The 24052-nt window shown below is 41.3% G+C and overlaps 1 protein-coding gene across 2 annotated transcripts in view; it reads right to left on the reverse strand.

The window, feature by feature from the left end:
• Positions 1-1846: 1846 nt before the first annotated feature.
• LOC132307371 (dihydroflavonol 4-reductase-like) overlaps positions 1847-24052 on the reverse strand; it is a 47205-nt gene continuing 24999 nt past the window's right edge. Inside the window, exon 2 of one of the 2 annotated variants that reach the window (XM_059805102.1) lies at positions 1847-2146. In XM_059805102.1, coding sequence (XP_059661085.1) covers positions 1944-2146 — 203 coding nt within the window. In that variant the 3' untranslated portion in view covers positions 1847-1943. Of the gene's footprint in view, positions 2147-2312; positions 2504-24052 lie in introns of those variants that run through there. The other variant, XR_009482222.1, reaches the window with a different exon arrangement.

Consider the following 24052-nt stretch of genomic DNA (forward strand, 5'->3'; position numbering starts at 1 on the left):
CATTGGAATTTTTTTATTTATTTTTCCAAATGTTGGGCTTGTAGTTAGCCGATCGCCTTTGGGAGTTTTGGTGTGTGATATTGAAGGATTCAGCCTTCATTTGGCACTGAACCACTTGTTGCTATAGAGAGTTTAGTAGTTAAGATGGTATGATTTATCTTTTTTAAGAAATAGATATTGAGTGTTTGAACGGTAATATTGTTAGTGTACCAATTTGTTTGATGTAGATAATACCAAGATATTTTGCGGGGGTGATGTGTGTCGGGTCGAATTTAAAGAAATTTCTACCATCAATTCCTCAAGTTAGTGTTCTTGTCATGAAAAGAGTACAAATATCAATTCAAGAATTTAGAAGTAAAAATTTGTGGTTCTCAAACAAGCAACGCATGATCGCTGTCCCCTATTGCTCAGGTGGTGGGCTTCGATCCAGGTGTACCATCTGATGAGCCGGGAAAATTTCTTCCAGCATATTCAGAGCATGTTGGTCTGACAAAAGTTGTTCATAGTCTAAACATTACAACTAGTTGTGGGGGGGAAATAAACCCCTAAAAATTTAACTACTATCAAAAGATTTTTTGAAATTCATAGAAATATTCTTAACATGTTAGTGAAACTCATGTAGGTCCTAACCCTAAAAATTTAGTTGCTATCAAAAGATTTTTGAAAATCGTGAAAAGATCTTAATAGATTTTTAATCACGTGAACACAGAAGACGCATACAAAACTTTTACCATCTGAACGTGACTCGGAGTTTAAAAAAGAACTGTTGTTATTGATTATTCTATTTGTGGTTTTATAATTTTAAAATTAACCATATCATGTGAGCTTAATTTTTTTAGGATACTCGGTGTTGATAGTTTTATTTGTGGTGCTAATATTTCTTAACCTTGTCATTTTAGTTACATTTTATTAAAATAACAATGGGCGTGTATTAGTTTAAATAGTATAATCTTTTCTCACTAAAAAGATGTTGTGGTGTTAGAGACAATATTGTAAAAATTTGTGTTTACTTGAGTTTTAAGAAAATAAATAAATAAATAAATTTCACAGAAGTATATTTACCAAAAAATTGAATGACAAAAATATATCCTCGATTATCCATGAATAAGAACAATAGTAACATTTTACTTCAAAAAGAAATGTGACTGTCTAAAAGAGAAAGTGTTTAATGGGATAGCTTCATGCTATGAAGCACGGACACTCCTTCCAGGGGCCCCGTACCCGTGTCGGATACTTTTCGGACACCGACACCCGTGTCCGAGGCTCGGACACGTGTCCGACACTTCTATAAAGTGTCCAAATATTATTTTTTATTAGACACGCGTGTCTGAGGCTCGGACACACGGTCCGACACTTTTGTGAGACAAAATTTATTTTCTCTCACTCCTCTCAGTCTTTCCTCTTCTTCAATTATCTCTCTTCATGAACAAGATATATATATATATATTTAAGTTACATGAACAAAACTTTATGAAAGACTAAAAGTATATATGTTTATTCATATACATATTTAGTTCATTATAGCTATATCTCTTTTGCACATCTTCTTTTGGAATTTGGATCAACTTTATTTTTTCATTTATTTTCTGTTTTGTCTTGTCTATATTTTTCTTATAACAGAGATGAAATTATTGAAATTGATTCTGTTCTTTGTTGTTGTTTTATTTTTCTGTACAAGATTCTAGTAATTATATTTTGAATATATATATATATATATATATATAGGCGTATCCCCGCCGTGTCCGTATCCTATTTTTTTGAAATTTACCGTGTCGCCGTATCCGTGTCGTGTCGTACCCGTGTCCCGTATTCGTGTCCGTGCTTTATAGGCTTCATGTGACGTGACTGGTCTAATAAATTAAGAATATATTTAAAGTGATATATATAACTTATTGTCTATGGATTTTAGAGGAAAAGATCCACATGTTCTATGGGATCAGACTCTACGACCATAATATAAACATCATCAGGTTAACACAAGCTACCATCCCGGCTTCAGACTCTACGACCATAATATAAACATGGAAATTTTCATCAAAGCCAGAATTCCCTATGTCATCAGACCTCCCCCAGAAATTGAGATATCTCCAGAAGTTGAAGAAATAATCAATGAAGAAAAGATATTGCTTGAACAGTTCGAACTTGCCTACAAAAATGAAGAAATCAGTTCACTAGACAGTATTGATGCATATGTGGCCCGCAGAGATGATAGCCCACCAGATAGCAGTATCGACAGAAATTTTTTCAATATGCTAAAGTTCTAAAAATTGCAAAGAGCATCCAAGAAAAAGCAGATTCATAACAGTGTACAGTTAAAAGCAGATCCACCAAAAGTATATTTTCAACAGTAAAAGTTGATAAGACTCTACAGAAGCCGACATCAATAGCTCAGCAATAATTCAAGCTACCTTATCTCTAAAGCATCTTGCATCTCAACCATCTATGCAGCATCAACAATCTCAACCGTAGTTTCATTCCCACTTTTACTATAAAATGAGCCACTCTGCCAAGCAAAGATCATCAAGTTTTAGAGCAACCAAGCTAAGAGTCATCCAGCATTCCAGCCCTCTGCCATAATTTTCTAGTGTGCTTTCTTTTGTGATTTCTTTGAGTACATATCTCTTTGTAAAATAGTGTGTGAGAGTGTATCCATGTATAAACAGTGTGCATATATATATATATTTCCCATGAAATAAATTATCCACGTTGTTCTTATTTAAAAATCCCTTTTCTTTATTTAATATTTTCAGTACTTCCAGGCAAAAGACTTCGGTGACAAAAATATCAAATATATAGATTTTGTTTAACCAGACAGTGTAGATCCTAGAATTTTCTTAAATTCAACCAGTACAAGTAGCCTTAGATTTAATTTAACAATTTCTTCTGTGAGTTGACTCGAACTGTTGGCTTGTTGGCCTGTTCTTGCCGGTGTTCAGGCGTTTTTACAAGGCGTTATCAGGTTCGGCAGTCATTTCTGTGATTTGATTGTTAATTTTATTTCTATGTTATTTGCATGATTCTATCCAGTTAGATTGAACTTAATTTCGGTGTCAGAGCCTATACTGTTTCTTTAAATTTAATTTATATATAAGATCTTTTGTCTAAAGAAGTCTATAAGTCTATATTACTCTACTGTGAAATCTTAATTTACTGTGAGAAAATTAAAAAGTAAAAAGAAATATTAAATAAGTTTGTTCAAGGATTTTTCCATAAGTTTATTTCATGTTTTAAGGCTTTTATGTTATAATAATATATTGCTTTGCGTCATTATAGTAATATAGTTTGTTATGGGGTATAAAGCATAAAGTGGAGTTCATTTTATAGAAATAGTTATGTGGTCCTTTCATTTTTAAGAAAAAGTTTGTGTGGTCCCCCCATTTTCTTGATAAATCAAAACTTTGACCTCATTGTATTGTAGTATTTGGGCCTTAAGCCCATGTATTGGTAAAAATCCCTTAATTTTATATAAATTGTAGCAATGTTTTTGTTGTATTGTGATTTATTTCAAAATAAAAATATTTTTGGTAACAAAATTTGATGCACAATGTTTTAAACAAAAAATAAAAAAATTTAAATGAGTTTGAATGACAAAGAACTCTCACAATACTATTGAGGAAAATTTAAACTCTTTTTATTTTATTTTAAAAATAAAAAATATACCACTAAATCATAAACTCCGTCATATTATTATTTTTTGCCTCTATGATTCATGTCACAACTTTAGAGACTAGAACATGGTGCTTACACGCGCCTTTCCTTTTCACAAACCATTTTCTTTTCCTTTTATCAATAGAGTATTTTTTGTGGTCTGTTTTTTATTTGTAAGTTTGTAAGTATTGTAATTTACATTGCCATCTTTACTTTTAAATTTTATAACAATTTATGATGTGACATTCATTGTATTAACCGTGGTATAACCTAGTCGTATTACCTTTATATAGGCGCATGAATTTCTTATCAAAAATTAAAAAATATATAAATATATATTTATTTCTTCCAAAACTAAATAAATAAAAGTAAAGATACTTGCACCGATTTATTGTAGTGAATTACCTAATCGAAAGTTTCTGATCGATTATTTATACACAATACAATTAAGTAGAAGATCTCACTTCATTATTTGCTATATAGATAGACCAATTAAAATAAATAAGTTTGATAATTCATTGTAACAAGTCAGTGTAAGTATCATTTTTTAATAAATAATTGAAACATATTTCCACAACACTCTTTTCGGTCATATGTATTCAATAATCATAAGTAATTATATATAAAGAATTATAACAAATAAATATATATATACATATATATATATATATATAATTTCTGAAAAATAAATATATACATATTTTATGTCACTTTATTGACTAGATAGTGTAGATATGACAAAATTGAAACTACAGAGTTATCAGAAGAACAATGGTAGAAATGTCAAAACATGAAATTAATCTTTGCGGATGTGGTTCAGCCATGTCACCAAGGGTCAAATCTAAGTGAGCCTAAAATAGTACTATCTTTGATCAAGAAGACAAAATAGTGTAACACTGGCTCGAGACCAAGAACACCTCAGCAAAGTCAAAAAACGGTGGGCCTCGAACCTTGGCCCAACCAAACAAATCATCGATCGACGGGCCTTGAACCTCGATTCGACCAAGCCATGAATTGTCGATCAACGGACCTTGAACCTTAATCTGACCAAGCCAGGAATTGTCAATCGACGGGCCTTGAACCTCGATCCGATCAAGCCATGAATTGTCAATCGACGGGCCTTGAAACTCGATCCGACCTACCCACGAATGGTCGATCGACGGGCCTTGAACCTCGATTTGACCTAGTCTCAGATTATCGATTGACAGGCCTTGAAACTCTATCTGACCTAGTCGTAAATTGTCGATCGATGGGCCTTGAATCTCGATCCTACCAAGTTGCGAACTATCGATTGACGGGCCTCAAACCTCGATCCGACCAATCCATAAATTGTCAATCGACGGACCTTGAACCTTGATCTGACCAAGCCACGAATTTTCGATTGACGGACCTTGAACCTCGATCCGACCCAACTACAAATTGCCAATCGATGAACTCCGAGTCTCGGTTGACAGAATCGTGTTCAAGACGAGAAAATGATAAATGGTTATTATAGGACTCTTCAAGGCCAAGGGGATGCAGAAGGGATCTTAGAATGGAAGATGAAAAATTAGTAATGTCTTGCTCACTAAGGCAAGGCTAATTTGAAGATAAGAGTAAAAGACAGCTAGAATAGTACAATTGCCTTTACAGCTAGCCTTGCTTGGGTTACTCAATAGGGTAGATACACTTGGCAACAACACCAAAAATATAGGGATTAGGGCAACATGACCTAGGGGCATGGGCCCTGACCCATTTTCGATCTAGAGGCCCAACAAATATCACCTGAGTGACCTAAAGCTATAAAAAAGGCAGTGACAAAGGGCAAAAGGCTAAGGAACTGACGGCAGCATTTTCCCTAACATTGCTCCAATTCTCTCACTGGACTGGTTTTCTCTCACTTCTTCCACTATTCTACATTCCTCACACTGTTTAGTGACATATTCCTAAGTCTTTTGACTATTCAAACACCCTCGAGAAACAGATAACTACATTTGGCGACTTCGCTAGAGATTATCCTAGCAAGAATATAAATCTAGATGAGATTCCCCCCCCCCCCCCCCGGCACAAACTGAGGTGTCTCCCATCGGGGCTACCAGCATCAAGGCCACTGGCGCCAAAACTACTAGCGACAGAGCCACCAGCTCTAGGGCTACCAGCACCAGGTCTCATTCCTCAAAGTCAAGGCACAGATCTAGTACAGACGCTATTCTAGAGACGATGCAGAGCATGAATCACCATTTGATGACTCGGATAGAGAAATTTGAATAGGCCCTCCATGCGCTTGATAAGAGGCTTCTAACTGCACCAACTATAACCCAGACAGAGTTGGTCATAACTAATTAAATAATGCACTCTACCATTACTCCAACTGGCATGAACGTCCCACCGTAGTGTAACCAGTAGACCATGATGCAATCGCCAATGGGTTAAGACCATAGTACAGATCTACTCTCACAACCCATCCCAGAGCCCTACAACCCACCACTGCAGGTAACCCCCAGAGCTCCTCACACTTTTTCATCTCAAGGCAAAGAGCCCATGTTCTACTCCCCACCCACCTATGCCCAAGCAAACCTTAAAACTAATTGCCCTCTCCCTTCTACTCCTACTCTTCCCCAAAATAAGTGTTCACACGCTCTGAAGTACACGACCTCTTCAAAAAGGGTACCTCAACCTCTCGAGCCTTGGACTTTGGTAACGAGCCCCCTTATCCATGCTCCATCATGCAGACCTCATACCCACAAGGATACTTAGTTCCCAAATACAAATCTGGCGATCCCAGAGAGCACGTCATGTGTTTTGTTGAAGCTTTAGGCCACTTTGGCGATAACCATGTGGTTCGCCTGCGAGAATTCTCCAAGTCCTTAACTGATTGAGCATACCATTGGTACTTCAACCTTGAGCCAGACTTTATCAGCACTTCGGAGCAGCTGAAAGATCATTTTTTCACCAATTCTTCCTGGTTGAAGAACGTGTCACCACTCTCTCCCTAACCAAAGAGGCTCAAGAGGACAATGAGGATGTCCTTGCCTTCATCAACCGATTTAGTGATCCTGCAGGTGAATGCTTTGAGAGCAGTAATGAGATGGACCTAATTGACATCTGCATCCAGGGCATGTTGCAAGCCTATAATCTCCACCTAGTTAAACTCCAGATCACAAGTTTTGGTGAGCTAAAGATTTCAGCTAGAAATTTAAAAGTCCTCAAGCCAGCAGCCACCAAGTATGAGCCTACCAAGTACGATTCCCCTAAGTTCGAGGCCCCAAAAGTCTCCAGCCGCAGGCCTGCACCGGCAGTGACTATCGAGGAGCACCCACGGAAGCGATTTGATAAGACTTCCTAATCCAAGCCCACGAGTGAAGAGCCACTACCTTTCCCCATTCGAATTGAAGAGGTCAAGAACACACTAGCCAAGTGGGTTAAAGACGGTGTCATTGTTTTGCCCACCCTATGCCGTGAACCCACCCCAGCACATAAGGTCAGCGCTGACTTCTACGTCTTCCATTAGAGTCTCATTTATCCCACAATCAACTACTGGGGCCTACGCAGCCTTTTCCAGTGCCGCATGACAACAAGAGACCTTGAGGTTACCCCTCCCAAAGATGTTTATTGTTTCCCATATCCCAACCATCGCATCGCAACAATCACTTGCTATGATGAGCTCAAAGAAACAAACCCAGGCCATAGCACAGAGCCATCTCCATCAGAGGTTGATCATTGCCTTATGGTTGCTACAGCCAAGCCCATACCGCTTGGTACAAAAAAGGTTATCTCCTTCACTGATGCTGACAAACAAAGCCAAGGTGCCCAAAATCAACCCTTGTATATCCTGGCCATGATCAAGGGCGTAGAATTCAAGTGTGCATTCCTTGATAATGGCTCATCCATTAACGTCACGCCTCTTTCCACTTTTCGCAAGACAGGTATCTCTGAGGACCATTTGGTCAAAGAACCAATCAAAGTTATAGGATTTGGCAATGACCTTCGTCGTATGATGGGTTATGTCAACGTTGATCTGGCAGTCAACAAATTCCAATCTTCCACGAACTTTCATGTGATTGACAGCAACACATCCTATCACATCCTTTTCGGGCGCACGTGGATGCACCGTTTTAGCATCGTCCCTTCCATATACCATCAATGCTTCAAAGGCATTTGGAATAATAAGATTGTCACTGTGCCTTGCTCTGATCGTCCTTTCGCCACTTTCGAAGCTCACTACACCTATGTTTTGTTCTTCAACGAACTTGATGACTACGCCAAGACCGCCACTTGATGACTACGCGCAAGACCGCGATACCACCATCATCAGCACTCCTCTACCGACTTGGTATGATGCCCAGAAAGACATCTTCCAACCCCCCTCTCAAGTCCAGAGCAGTGACGCCCCACGCGAATGCAAGCGTGTCCGTCTCCCCAACGGTCTAGTCATCTATCGATTATGATGGTGCTCAGGGTTAACAGAGGTTCACTCCACTAGCCTGCAGAGTAACAACCTCGAATCCTCGAGAAACCACCACCACCGGACCTTGTTGAAGTAACTCTTGCTCCTTCCAATGAGTAGCACCGCACTACTTTTCTATTTAGTGCACTCAACTCTCTAGATCAGTCTCAACTCATCTCCCTCTTACAGGAGTTTCACGATGTCTTCGCATGGACATACCTCAAAATGCTAGTCCTTCACCTTTTGTTGGTCTCACACCACCTCAACATCTTACCCAATGCTAATCTAGTTAAGCAAGGCTCCTGCACTTTTCTGGCCAGAGCTTGAACTGCAAATCAAGGATAAAGTTTAAAAATTGCTGGAGGCTGGTTTCATCAAGCCCATTATCCACCCTACTTGGTTGGCCAACATTGTCCCAATTCAAAAGAAAAATGGTCAAATAAGGGTGTATGTCGATTTCAGAGATTTTAATAAGGCATGCCCAAAAGATGATTTCCCTTTGCCCATCATTGACACTCTGGTCGACAGCACTGTAGGACACGAAATATTCTCTTTCATAGATGGCTTTAGTGGATAGAATCAAATTCATATGGCTGAGGGCGACGCAAAAAAGACAGCCTTTCGAACACCTCTTGGCAACTTCCACTATACCGTTATGCCCTTCAGATTAAAGAACGCATGTGCCACTTATCAGTGCATAATGACTGCCATCTTCCATGATCTGCTCCATCATAACCTCGAAGACTATATGAATCATCTGGTCATTGAGTCCAAACAAGCAACCAACCACCTCCATGACATACAATAGGTATTCAAGCGATACAAGCAATACAATCTCAAAATGAATCCCCCTAAATGTGCATTTGGTGTCAATCATGGCAAATTCTTAGGTTTCATGGTTAATCGACAAGGTATCGAAGTGGACCCCGTAAAGTCTAAGGCCATACTCAATATGCCTTCTCCAATAACTCCAAAGCAATTGAAAAGCCTCTTAGGCAAAGTATCATACCTCTGTCGATTCTTACCAGGCCTCGTCGAGGCAACCCATTCCTTCAGCACTCTCGTCAAAGGTAAAGCAAAATTCTTCGGGACGGACACCCACTAGGTAACCTTCGAGCGGATTAAACAAGTGTTACTTTCCCCATAGATCATACATGCCCCACAGAAGAAGTAGCCTCTCTTGCTATACATCACCTCCACTCCTCGATTCATAGGGGCACTTCTGGCTCAAGAGGTTGAAGGTCAAGAACGACCGGTCGCCTGATCCAAGATGTTGAGGAACGGTACTCCATTATCAAGAAGTATTGTCTCACCTTGGTCTTCGCAGCATCCAAGTTCAGGCACTATTTTTTCACTCATCGCATTATCTTACTCACCAAGTGTGATCCTTATAAGTATCTCCTCTCCAAATATATCCTCACAAGTAAGGTTGCACGCTGGTTTCTCTCTCTCGCTGAGTTTGACATCACCTGCCAACAACCTAAGGTTATCAAAAGTCTAGCTCTAGCCAACCTAGTTGCTCAATTCCCAAATGAAGCCCACGAACATGTGGTTGAGTAGCTACCCCTCGATAACCTTCTCGTAACATCAATTGAGTAACCCTAGGAATGGCACTTATCTTTTGATGGTTCGTCCACAGCAAGAGTGGTGGCGCTGGCATTGTGCTCTCATGCCTTATGATAACCTCCACTATTGCTATCAAACTCAACTTCAAATGCACCAATAATAAAGCAAAGTATGAGGCCCTCATCCTTGGACTTCTAATAGCACTTGACAAAAAAATCTCCCGGACATACATCGACGGTGATTCAAAGCTGATTGTTTAGTAAACCTCAGAGGAATTAGCCATTCATGAGCCTTCATTAGCATCTTGCCGGACGATCATCCAAAAACTCCTGCCTTGATTCACTAGTGTTAGCCTGGCACATGTCCCTCGATCTGCCAACTGATACCCTGATGTTCTCGCCACACTTGCATCTAAACTCGACATCTCTAACGACAACCAACAGATCACTATCCATAGACAAGCATAACCTGCCATCACCATCATCCTCCCACCTTTGGAATTCATTGATCGGCGCCGACCAATCATCGACGAAATGCAGTCCCTCATAGGGTCACTACCCCTCGCCTAGCTCAAAAGTTTCTATCTTATCCAAGGTCTCCTTTACCATCGACCCCCTCGAGCATTCTCAGCCGTTGCCTTAGGGACATAGAGGCCAGCGAAGTATTGCACAAGGTTCATTAACAGCACTGTGCTACAATTAATATCGCCCTCTACCACCGTCTTCAACAACAGGGTTACTACTGCCCCAGATGTCCAATCAGGCTGCCACATTACAACGCGCATGTGTTGCCTGCCATAAATGCCCTGATGAAGCTGAAATACTTGAACTCGAATTGGCCGATTGGAGAACTCCCTTCATTCGCTACCTTCAGCATAATCATCGCTCGGATGACCCAACCTTAGCTACAAAACTTAAACACCAGGCATCACGCTTCTAGCTCAATAATGGTCAGTTGTTCCGCCTCTCCCGAAAAGGAAGATGTCTAGCTGGTGTTGAGATCTATAAGGCACTTCATCAAGCCCTCTCCCTCGAGCATCAAGGCGCCTATAAATTATTCCAACATTTCGTCTAGAAGGGACTTTATTGACCAACTATGGAACGCAATGCCAAGGCACATGTACAGCAGTACAAGCCTTGTCATTACTATTATCATCAGATACATATTCCCCCAACAGTGTTATATCCACTCACTGCCCCCTAACCCTTCCACACTTGGGATTTGGATCTCATTGGCCCAATTAATCCTATAGTTTGTCAAATGCACTTGACCCTTATTGCCACTGACTTCTTTTCCAAATGGATCTCATTGGCCCGATTAATCCTATAGTTTGTCGTTTTGGCATCCCAGCGATTATCCTATCAGATAATGGCACACCCTTCGTCAATCACAGGGTTCCCCAGCTCCTTTAGTAGTATAACATCAAGTAATGTCGATCCTCCACTTATTTACCCAAGGGAAATGGCTAGGCTGAAACAACCAACAAATCCCTCCTTAAAATCCTCAGTCAAACACTCGAAGAGCACCAATCCACCTGGGTCGATCAATTGCCTCTAGCTTTGTGGGCCCACTGAACTTCAAATAAACGATCGACTAGCTAAACTCCTTTCTTTATCCTCTACAGAACGGAAGCCATCCTTCCGGTCGAGATCACTATCCCTGTCGCAGCATTAGCAGCTCGAAGTGAGGTCGACCACTTTACTCATCTTGAAGCACTGGATGAGTGACAAGAATTGGCACGGCAACATCTCAAAGTATACTAACACACCTTAGCTAAGGCTTATAACAAACATGTGAGGCCTCGAACATTCCAAGTAGGTGATCTTGTCTTAAAAGCTGTCAAACATATTATACACAACACCTCTACCCGAAAATTCACCCCCAAATGGGAAGGACCCTTCATTGTCATCAAGGTCCAACCCAGAGGATACTACAGACTGCATGGTGATGGGCGCAGGGCTGAGCCTATCAACTTCAGTTGGTTGAAACTTTATCACAGTTAGCTACACATCTAGCTTTTATGTACTTAGTTCCCTTTAAACATCAATAATATTTCTTGTTTAATCTTATTTGCTTCGTGCCATCACATTGCAAAAACAAAAAACTAACATTTCCTTTACCATAATACTTGGCGCTTTATTCAAATTCATATATCATTATATCATACTATGGTTACCCATTATATCCATCACACACATATCACTACACTACTCATAAGACAATAAAATTGCTTCATTGCAACCAAGCTCGTGATATGTCTCTTCTACAAGCGTCCGTTCTTGTTCTGCAATCACTAGACGTGCCTGAATCTCCTTTATCATACGCCTATCCCTAGCAATCTTGGCTTCTAAATCTGCCATCTGCTAGGTAAGAAAGGCTCGCCCCACCACTCGATTACATGCCTCAAGCCTAATGTTTAACCAGTCAATTTCTACCCTATCTTTTAGCAGCTCGACCAACTCGCATGCTTCCTATACTAAACCCTCTGACCCCCCCTTCTCAAGCCATAATAATGAATATCTCAAGCACTCAACCCAAGGCTTCATAGCTAAAGCACCGAAACACTAGATGTTCTCCTCCAATAGCCTGAATTGTTAAAGGGTGCGCTTGACCAGCAACCTCTAACAATGGAACATAGTCTGCACAAATTAATACCCCACACCAGGTTACCTCTGGCCTCACAACTTTTTCCATATGCACTATCACTCAATCGGCTTCTGCAACCACCTGTTGCCTCTCCTCAAAGGGTGGCACTTCTTCATTTCATTAGCCCACTTTCTCTGCGGAGGGATCGTGGGCATAACCTGCCCCACCAGTTACACTATTTCTCCCACTCTCAATCTCCTCATCCGATGTTCGTCTGTTCATGGTACTTTTTGAACCCTCCAAAGAAGACAATGGCATCATCCCTTCTACTCCATTGCACCCCAGATTTGCTTCTGCCTTTATGTCTTCAAATTTAACCATATCACCAGAAGAATGATCCTCGGCTATCTCCTCATCACCCATCTCCAGATCCGCGACTGGATGATATTCTAAGAGGAGCAATGATGTAGGTACCCTCGGTTTGAATGGTACCTCTACACGCGGCATCCATAGGACCCTGACTTTAGCTTCCCTTTCCAACTGCGAGCGATAGCCTGCTAACCAATCAATCGCATGTCAATAAAAATTACAGCTATGTTTATTTACAAATTTTGTTTATCAAAGCACAATCTTACCCATAGCAGTGTCGATTGAAGCACGCACACTACCAGCTGTCAATAGGCGTCTCAGTATCTCCCTCCTCGAACCTTCTGCTGCCAGTGTTGCCCCAACACTTCCACTAAAGGTTTCTTATGAGCCCAATGGCCCTCTCATCTCTGGCTCCATCGAGCTCTCAGCCCATTGTTCAGTCTAGCCCGGCTCATCATCACTTACATCCACGACTTCCTCCGAGCTATCATCCAATAATTAACCATAGGCGCCTGCCGCTTTGGTCGAACCAAATTAATAATTAGCTTATCACTCCCTTCTATCGAGGATGTCCCCCTCGTCTGCCCTTCACTTGTCCATGGCTGCATAGGAGTTATCCCCTTGGTTAAACTAGGCTCAACTGGTGTTTTACCTTTGCTTGCCCTTGAACTACTAGGAGCCACAGCCACCACTGCCTCTAGCACTGCATCGTATGCCACCTCACCTATCTCTGACGCACAGGGCGTATTATCCAACGCTGCTATCGAGATCCCATACGAGGCATATGCAGTGACACATCATCCTTGTAGATTTGTATAGGTTCACACGGCTGGGGCACTTGCAAACAAAATACCTTAAACACTTTGAGATACTACAGCCAGAACAACCGATAACCCTCTATAATGTTTCCCACACGAAACCAGAAAGGAATTTCAATATCTCACATCCCTTCCTCTACCAGGTTATAACATATAGAGAATCAAAAAAGAGTGTCCTCTAATTCCTCATACTTCTCTACTAAATCACAGCCCCCTGGCACCCCTTGGTCAAAACCAAACTGCCTTGGCACTAGCCTCGGATTGAATTCCCGTGATTCCTTCCAATATAACTCCACATCAACCACCCCAGCCACTTCGTCTCTGTACGGCCTAAACACAAATTCTGTCTCTTAGTCGATCACGTTGCCTAAAGGTTCTCTCTAACTACGTCCCATCCAGTGTTTCCCTCACGCCCCTTGCGATTTCCCCAACTCCACAGGAAGGGACCCGTATGAGGGGAATCGCTCATATAGAAATATCTGTAAGAACCCAGTCGCCACATAGGGCACAATAGGGTAACGACCCACTGAGCGAACACAATCCTCTGACACCATATCCAAATGCTAGTATAAAGTGCCCAAAAATATAGGCCCCAACAGAAGCACAACCCTACTGGCTATCTTTATTGCGATCTGCAACCACCTACTCAGGGGCGCATCGTCCAAAGTCCCTAGAAATATGTACTTAGATAACCAGCATAATACATATGCTGCCAATTCAGCTGGATGCCCAATCTTGTCCCCACCAATCGCAAGGCGCAAGGCTTTTTCACCCTTGAACTCGGGCTGAAAATCCTTAAAGAAATATTGAATCCAGGCCCCAGTAGTGCTTTTCTTGGCCCCTTTAGTTCTTTCATCGCACAAACCCCCCTTGGGCCCATAGAAGGACCCATAATACATGGTTTTCTCTAGACCCTCTTCTAGGGTCTCCATAATTGCTTGTTCCCTCTCATCCATCTTCAACGGCACAGTAAAGGCTCCCCCTATCACATGCAAACCCAATAGATGAGCCCCGTTCTCCAAGGTGGGTGTAAATTCACCCCACCTTATGACAAAGGTATGAATCTCGCTACATCATTGTGACAACAGCAATTCCATGCCTACAACATCCCTCGGCATTTTCAAAATGCGAAATAGTCGCACAGATTGAGCCACCCTCGACTGATCAAATCAGATCCAAATATATCCAGAGTAAAAAGATATGCTCAGTCCACTCATCCCAGCCTACACATGGGTCCACAGGCGCCTTGAAGTCTACTAAGCAATAAGGGCAAATCCCTTTGTTCAATGGCGAACCGGTGCATATAACCTGTCTGTGGCCTTGCTCCGTCCTTAATAGAACCCTCATCTTCCATTGACTGAGCAACACCACTATCTATACCCTCCTCCATGACATCACCGGAGGATGTCTAGAATTTTTTAATTGACCCAAAGAACAGAGCCCTCTTCCATTCCTCCTCCGGCGGCATATTCAGTACTGGTTAACCCCATTTCCTCAGTTCTTTGCGCTTCGTCATCTTCACAAGTTTGATTCACATAAGTCGCACTGCCACAGATGATCTCGTTACTCAAATCTATACCGATCTCCCTCTGTTTGCTTGTCTTTCTTCTCTCACTCCACAACAATGGCAGTTCTCTCTCTCTCCATGGTAGCCCGCTGTCTTGTCTTACCCTCTTTATTTGGGGAAGATGAAGACCAATGGTCATAACCCCACTACCACAGTCATAACCCAGCGTAAGGGTTACACCTATTAATGACCTAACCAACATAGGTTACACAACCCACGTTTCCCAATGCCAGCTGTACCACGCCTCTTTACACGCGCCCTATTTTTTTTCAAACTCAAAAATGACCCGTGTAGGGGGACTAAATGTGGATATGGTTTAGCCACGTTACCAAGGCTCAAATCTAAGTGACCCTACAATAGTACCATCTTCGAGCAAGAAGACAAAATAGCGTAACATTGGGTCGAGACCAAGAGCACCTCAGCAAAGTCAAAAAACTATGGGCCTCGAACCCCAGCTTAACCAAATGAATCATCGATCAACAAGCCTTGAACCTTAATCCGACCAAGCCATGAATTGTCGATCGACAAGCCTTGAACCTCGATCCGAACTAGCCACAAATTATCAATCGACGAGCCTTGAACCTCTATCCGACCAAGATAGTAGTTGTCGATCGATGGGCCTTGAACCTCGATCCGACCAAGCCACAAATTATCGATCGATGAGCCTTGAACCTCGATCCGACCTAGCCACGAATTGTTGATCGACGGGCCTTAAACCTCGACCGACTCCAGGAGTAGTCAATCGACAGGCCTTGAACCTCGATCCAACCTAGTTGTGAATTTTTGATTGATGGGCCTTAAACCTCGATCTGACCAAGCCACAAACTATTAATCGATGGGCCTCGAACCTCAATCTGACCAAGCAATGAATTGTCAATCAATGGACCTTGAACTTCGATCCGACCCAACTATGAATTACCAATCGATGAACTCCGAGTCTTGGTTGACAGAATCATGCTCAAGACGAGAAAACAATGAAGGGTTATGGTAGGACTCTTCAAGGCTAAAAGGATGCAGAAGGGACCTTGGAATGGAGGATGGAAAATTAGTAATGTCTTGCTCACTAAGGCAAGGCCCTGTTTGAGGACAAGGGCAAAAGATAGCTGGAATAGTACAATTGCCTTTACAGCTAGCCTTGCTTGGGTTACTCAATAGGGTAGATACATTTGGCAATAGCACCAGAAATATAGGGATTAAGACAATGATGAGCGCTGAATATATGCATATTCGAGCCCCTAAATATACGTATGTTAAGGCCTAAAGTAATACTTCTATCAATAGTTAGACTAATTTATGTTTAATATGTGTTTACAGGTACTTTCCCAGAGAAATAGTTAAAACCGGGACGTTATGGTGATATCGAACTTACAGAGTCGTTGCTGATCATTCAAAGCAAGCTGAGAGCTTAAATGGTGAAGTTTGAAGAAATTCAAGCCCCGGAGCTCGAGCCTAAGTGATAAGGCTCAAGCTTTGCAACACAAAAAGGAATAAAAGTCAACAAGGTATTAAAGCTCGAGCCTTGCACCTTGATGCTTGAGCCCTAGCCTTGGGTGCTCGAGCCTTACCCAAGGGTGCTCGAGCCTTGACCCTGAAGCTCAAGCATAAGGCGTCGGAAGTTGAAGAGTTGATTTTAATTGAAGGGTTATGCTCTTAGGTCTTATGCCTTACCTTCAGGATCGAGCACTATACATTGGGCTCGAGCTTGGTACCTAGTGCTCTAACCCAAGAAGCTTGGATCGAGCAATATTAAAAGATTTCAATCCAAAAATATTTTAAGTGTTGAAGAAAAAGTCACTTCGGAAAATAGTCGAAGAAAATTGGCTAAGTGTCAATGTGAGGATCGAGCACTGAGGATGCCAAAGACGGCTCGGGCCAGATCTAACTCGCATAACAAAGTTTGGGCCTAATGATCGACATAGGCCCAAACTTGACGTCCACAAAGCAGACCAGGTGTAGTGGACTGACTAAAAAAGGCCTTCAAAGAGGATTCAGGCCCATAACCATTTAACCTTGAGGAAAGGCCCAGCGGCGGAAGTTAGTTAAGAATGCTCTAGAATAATACAAACTATCTACAAATAGAAATGAGAAAGGAGGAATGGGGGATGGAAATTTTGAAGTGTAATGAAACTCTGTCAATTTAGAGAAAGAGAAAATTCATGCATCTTCAATGGCGTCGTTTGTGGGAAACGAAGAAGATTAATGAGTGTTAATTTCAGCTTGATTCGATCTAGAATAGTTCATTAGGATGAAGCTAGATCGCTAAAGGCAAAGTCGTGATCGGTGAAATCACAGTTTGTGTTACCGAATCTCGATTCCGTTTGATTTGGAAAGCTCGATAGGTCACTTTGCACAGCTCTGGTTTGCGTTTGTTCTGATGAGTTATGTGGTTGGGATCAGTAGAGATTACTGAGTTTGTTGAATTTATCGTTAGAGCAATCCAGATCCGGTCAATTGCAGTCAGAATTCGACCGAGCTTGAGTCTGGATCTAGTGCGTTTGTATTAGCAAAGTTCAGATCTAACAGATAATTTGCAGTGAATGACTTTACTTCAATCCGGCATGATGATCGGAGGAGAGAGCTTGAATCTATTGGATAATGGCCAGCAGTCAAAGCTCGATGAGTTGATCAATATGATTGATGCGTTACGAAAAGAGAACGCCAAACTACGAGCTGGAATGGAACGTCGTGAGGTTCCTATAGTTCTAAGGCCATCTCCGATAGTTGAAGCAGTTGCACCGTCCAATGCTGTTCATCATGACGATCTAGAAGGGGAAAGTCGCCTGGATCCTCACCACGACGAGATGGTGCAAGTTGATCTACCTCCTAACCTCCGATAGATGGAGGATAGGGAGGGATCTATCCACCACGATCCACACCGCGAGCGGGTCACGCGAGAAGGAGCCGCAACATTTGATCCAAATCATGGAGGATTGTGACGTGATGAAGCAATGGAGGTTAATCAACACGTAACCTCGTCGCCATGGCAAAGAGGATTTATGGAGGAGAGGTAGTTCGATCCGCCCTACCATCCTTCAATGTCGACCTATGGTTATAAGAGTTCCAACAAGAGGTCGGCGGATCTGAAGGTTCCATCGCAGTTTTCAAGAGAGAATGAGGCGCTTCATTCATCTGCAAGAACGGTTGCCTCTCCATTTACTAACGAGATCCTAAACGCTCTGAATCCGAGGAAGTTCTCCATGCCTGTGTTCATTCTTTTTTATGGAACAACCGATCCGATTGATCACATTTACTATATTCAGTTGAAAATGGCTTTGAATAAGAACAACGATCCACTGATATGCAAGTGCTTTCAAACGAGCTTAGCTGGCCCAGCCCTCAATTGGTTCAAGAACTTGGCTCAAGGTTCAATTGCTAGCTTTCAAGATTTGTGTGATAAGTTCATAAGTCAGTATTATGGAAATAAACGTCCGGCAAAAGATGTGTCAAGTTTGTTTACAATGAAACAGCATGAGGATGAGCGGCTCCAGGCCTTTCTCACCAGGTTTAACCTTGTTAAAAGTATAGTTATGGAATGTCATCCATCAACAGTTGTTCAAGCGTTCAAGGTAGTAATGACCCGAGGGACTCCGTTCCATACAAGTCTGGTGGTCAACACACCAAAGACGATAGACGAGCTGAACGAGAAAGCTGATGGTTTCGTTCGTCTAGAAGAAGAGGAAGTAGCTAACGCTAGGAAGACGTCTATCATCTCCATAGAGGAGAAGTTCAAAGCCAAGATTCGGCAGAAACAACCTCCGCCGCAGCGTCAGATCTCCTGGAAGGCAGAGAAAAGGCCCAGAGAGGATGAACTGATTACCCCACTCAAAGTTACATTGGCGAGGCTCTACCAAGAAAATAAAGATAAGTTTCCTCCTCCCTTACCAATCAGACAACCTCTCGAGCAGAGGGATCAATCTAAACATTGTGCTTTTTATAGTGATTTTGGTCATCAAACTAACGAATGCAGGAATCTAAGGAGGTAAGTGGAAATGTTGATCGCCAGAGGCGAGTTTGTAGGGTATGTTCAAGGGCCGACGCAAGAGCAAAATCGTCCAGCTGAGTAGGTCAAGAGAAACCAAAAACCAAACCACCATAGCGCTCAGCCCGTATGGATTATCAACGCAATCCATGGCCGACCCGAGCAGACCACAGAATCCGAGGAATTGCTCTTAACAAGCCTCCGCTAAGCGCAAATGAAGACGCGTGTAGGCAGTGTCAACACCCTGCACCAACAAAGCTCGGCCATACATATAAGGTTCGATAAGACAGACCTGATACGAGTTTAGATTCCGCATGAGGATCCCTTGGTTGTCAGTTTGACAGTGGCAGAATGCTTAGTACTAAAAGTGCTCATCGATTCGGGTAGCAGTGCGAATATCATGCCTAGAGTCACTTTCGATCGGCTTGAAATTAAGCCAGAGGAGCTCAAGTCTACAGGAAATCCATTGTTAGGGTTTGATGGCAAACGAGTCGAACCGATCGGCACAGTTGAATTGGTGGTCCAAGCAACTGAGAAGGACTTAGTCGAAAGTTTTGTGGTGGTGGAGATCTATCCCTCCTTCAAATTGTTGATGGGGAGAGCATGGATCCATAGGGTATAGGGAGTCCCCTCAACCCTACACCAAGTGATGAGATGCCTAATCCCATACAGGAGCAAGGTGATTGATATCCATGGGGATCAGGTTGCAGTAAAGGAATGCTACTCAATAACTCTGAAAGCCGCAGGGAAGGGAAAGGCTCCCATCCGATCTGTTGCTGCACAATAGCAATTACAGGAACCTCCCCTCGGTATGAGCAGGGAGGAAGAGCCCACGATATTGACCGAAGAGCCTCTGGATGAAGTTCAAATTGATCATTTGAGGCCAGACTGAACCACAAAAGTAGGATCGCGACTCTCAGATGAGGAAAAACGCCAGTTAATTAATTTCCTTTCTCAAAATGCAGATGTGTTCGCTTGGAGCCATACAGACATGCCAGGGATCGACCCTTTTATCTCTTTTCACTCCCTTAATATTGATCCGAACGTCAGGTCTGTGAGGCAGAAGTAGAGGAGGTTCGCCCCGGAACGCAACCAGATCATTGCTGAGGAGGTAAACCGATTGGTGGAAGCTGGGTTCATTCGAGAAGTACAATACCCGAGCTGGTTGTCAAATGTGGTTGTAGTGTAGAAGAAGAATGGAAAATGGAGAGTTTGTATTGACTTCACTAATCTGAACAAGGCCTGCCCGAAGGATAACTTTCCACTTCCGAAGATTGATCAAATGGTAGACGCTACAACAGGGTATGAGCGGTAAACTTTTCTTGATGCTTATTCAGGCTATAATCAAATTCCTATGGATCCGAACAATGAAGAAAAGACTTCTTTTATCACCGAACGAGGGAATCTAATAGTGTTTAAATGATGGATGCAAAATAAGGCTTCACCGGGAAGAAGGTCTTCACCAGTTCTGATATTTACATTTATGGGGCACTCCCTAACATGAATATTAGTGGGAAGATGGAGTTTCATGTGAAGAACATCTAAATCAATGGGCATGGTGAAAAAGATTATGAGCCTTGGCAAAGAATGCAAAGATTTTAGGAGGAGAGAGGCAACAAGACTAACCTCAAAAGATATTGCAAGGAAACTAAAGATGAAGAATCTTTTACAAGATTTGCCAGAAAAGATGAGATATAACCGGAAAAGATGCAATTCGCCTTGAGAAAGTGGACTGAATTGATTGACAGCAGGATGTAAGAGATGCGACAAGAAAAGCTTCGATCATGGAAGAAGGGTATTTAAAGGGAAAGTGGTCCCATTTGCCGAGACGTTAGGAAGCTGAAGGGATTCGAATTTCAAAAGGGACATTAATTCTGAGGTCGACCGCTCGGTGCCCCACGCAATCGTCTTGAGCCGTTAAATCATCATAAGCCATCAAATCATCATTGAGTCTCTAAATAATCACACCCTAATTAATGAGGAAGTGATTATGGGGGCAGTTGAGGATGCCAAAGACGGCTCGGGCCAGATCCAACTCGCATAACAAAGTTTGGGCCTGATGATCGACATAGGCCCAAACTTGACGTCCACAAAGCAGACCAGGTGTAGTGGACTGACTAAAAAAGGCCTTCGAAGAAGATTCAGGCCCATAACCATTTGAGGATAGGCCCAGCGGCAGAAGTTAGTTAAGAATGCTCTAGAATAATACAATCTGTCTATAAATAGAAAGGAGAAAGGAGGAATGGGGATGGAAATTTTGAAGTGTAATGAAACTCTATCAATTTAGAGAGAGAAAAAATTCATGCATCTTCAAGCACCAATTCTTGAAGCTTGAGCATCAATCTAGAAAAGCTCGAGCCTTGTTCCTAAAGCTCAAGCCTGCACCTTAAAGCTCAAGCCTCTGTTTCTAAAGCTCAAGCCTTCTATGACATATTAGATTTAAAGTACGGGATTATTCTCTTTATCAACCGTATCTCATCCCAGATGGGCCGGAAGACCTAAAAGCCCACTAGATCCTTATTTTCTTTTATAAAAGAAAGCGTAAGCCTTGATAGAAGAGGTCTGAAATTTCAAGTCTTAGTACGGTGTTATTCAGAAGGCTGGTAGCATGATGACTTATAGGGTTTCCCCATCCTTAAAAGTGAAGATCCTGAGAAGAGAAGTGTCATCCATGACGATGGAGACAACTCCAACACAGATGACATCCGACATCGTCATAAGTAGCTAATTCCTCTCTTAGGGCACTGATGTTACCCAATCTAGTATTATGATTTGATTGTTCTTAACTCTGGGATTATTTTAATATATAATATTTTCTTAATTATATGACTATGAGCAAATGAGATAACTCAATCGGTTTTCATGCTTTAATAGATTACAAACTTTTATTACCTTGTCTTAGATATAATTGTTTGTACTCTATTCTCAACCTAGCTTATTGGACGGTATCTGGTGGAGCCCTGTTGGCCATAAGAATAGATGTTATATAATGGTATTCCAATGTTTTTTACCAAACAATGTTTTCATAGTCTATACTTAGGAAAGACTTATTTGCAAAGTAGTTAAAGTAGGTAGAGTAAGTAGGCGGATAGCCCATACAAACCGCAGATAGGTTCCAGTTAATTGAATTTGGTAAAACATCTTTCTTTAAAACCCGAATTGAATGAATGTCATTGAGTTCAATTCATTTGAAAACATAATTGGTTAAACTCCCAAAGTTGATGCAATTGACAATAGTATGATGATTGTGGTAAAGATTGTGGTAAAGTCAAAGTCCTAAGATTTCTCTCTCTGATTACTTAGTTTAATAATTTAGTTTCATTATAGTTTGTTTTTAATCGTGATAACCAAGCAAACTTTTCAACCAGTTACCTGTAAATTAATAGAACCAACCTAAAGACTAAACATAAATCTCGTCTCCCTGTGGGTTCAACATCTCTTTTTATAGCACTATTCTACACAGAATCGTCCTATTGCGAGTGAAAAACATACATCAGGCAACATGACCTAGAAGGGGCATAGGTGATAAGTGCTCAAATGTGATGCATTTTAGCACCTAAGCTAGGGTATTTTAGTCCATTCATCTATCTTACTTTCTCGTTTTAGTTGTACTTTGTATTTTTGTCTCTTTTAGGTCAATAAGGTTCAAACAGATTAAAAATAGCCTTTTAGCTCCTTTTTAAAATTAAGGAGAAAATTCAGAAGAAGTTAGAAAAATCTGCAATGGACAGTCTTTGATCAATCGAAAAAAGTCCCGATCGATCGAAAAGAGCTAGAATCGATCGAAATTAAGGCGGTGTTAGCTCAGTGGATAAGGTCGCCAGTTGTCAAAAATATCTTTGCCATGTCATCTTCAATCTATCGAAAGGAGGTTCGATCGATTAAAGCCAGCTTCGATCGATCGAAGCCCCTGTTGGCAGTGAGCTGTTTAATTCCCAAGCGCGTCCGAACTCCACCAACTTTTGTAGCTGCGAGATTGCACCAGTCAGAGGCCTATTTTCTGACTTATTGCTTACTCAAAGAAGCTTGTATTTAAATCAAATGAAACCAATTGTATAGGTTCCCAATTAGTAGTTCCACTAGTTGCTCCAATTTTTGGAAATAGTTTTTAAATATTTTTCTCTCTCTAGATTAGGGGTTTTGGAGCAAAGCAAAGAGGAAGAAGATGATGCTTACATTGAAGAAATCCCTCGAGGGTTGGATGACAACAACCATGAATGGCTAAGTCCTTCTCATGGGGCTAGAGATTGCCCCTAGGCTTGCTTCCTAAACTTAATATTTTGTAATTTTTGGGGATTTATATTATAAATGATGTTTTGACTATGAATATATATAAATCTTGTTCTTTTACATGGTTTATATGAATTAATGCTTCTAATTGATCTTTTAATTTTATTCATATGTCTATGTATGCTAGAATGAATGGTCATGTGCTTAATGCATGTCTATGTGTGTTGGAATTATAGATTTAATGATGGTTAATGTATGGTGCTTAATTGATTACTATTATGGTTTATTTGATGGATTATACTTATTTCTTGATGGATTGTGCTACCACCTTAGATTAATTAGTTTAATTTTCTTGTCATTAGTCTAGTTGTAGTGTTGTTGCTTTAAATTCCTAGATAGGTAGACAATCCATTCTTGTTGTTTGATGATCCATGCTTATAAGTGCAAGTAGTACATTTCTCTAGATTTTTGTGTGTGCATTAATTGTGGTTTTGTTGAATGGTTAATGACTTAATTGGTTGTGCTACTCACTAGATTGATTAGACAATTTATACTTATTTTGCTATCCATGCTTAGTATTTCAATTAATGGCACACACACTTGTTTTATGACATATAATCCCCTTAAATTAATAAATACTAAATGTGTAGTGAAGTGAAGCTTAGTGGTGAACTCTATGTCCTAAGAATTCTCTCTCATTCTCTATTCCTTAATCATTAGATTGTTATTAATTTGTATGCTTTTTTAATTGAATTATTAGCTTAATTCAACCAACCAAACCCCTCTTTGATCATTCGACCTACTAGCCCGAGTTCAATTCCGTAGTACCCTGCAAATCCCTTGGGATGATCCCTTTTCACTCA

This window comes from Cornus florida, unplaced genomic scaffold (assembly GCF_030987335.1).
Source record: "Cornus florida cultivar Cherokee Brave unplaced genomic scaffold, ASM3098733v1 CherokeeBrave_3.0.0_Hap2_Chr01, whole genome shotgun sequence".
In the NCBI taxonomy this organism is placed as follows: domain Eukaryota; kingdom Viridiplantae; phylum Streptophyta; class Magnoliopsida; order Cornales; family Cornaceae; genus Cornus; species Cornus florida.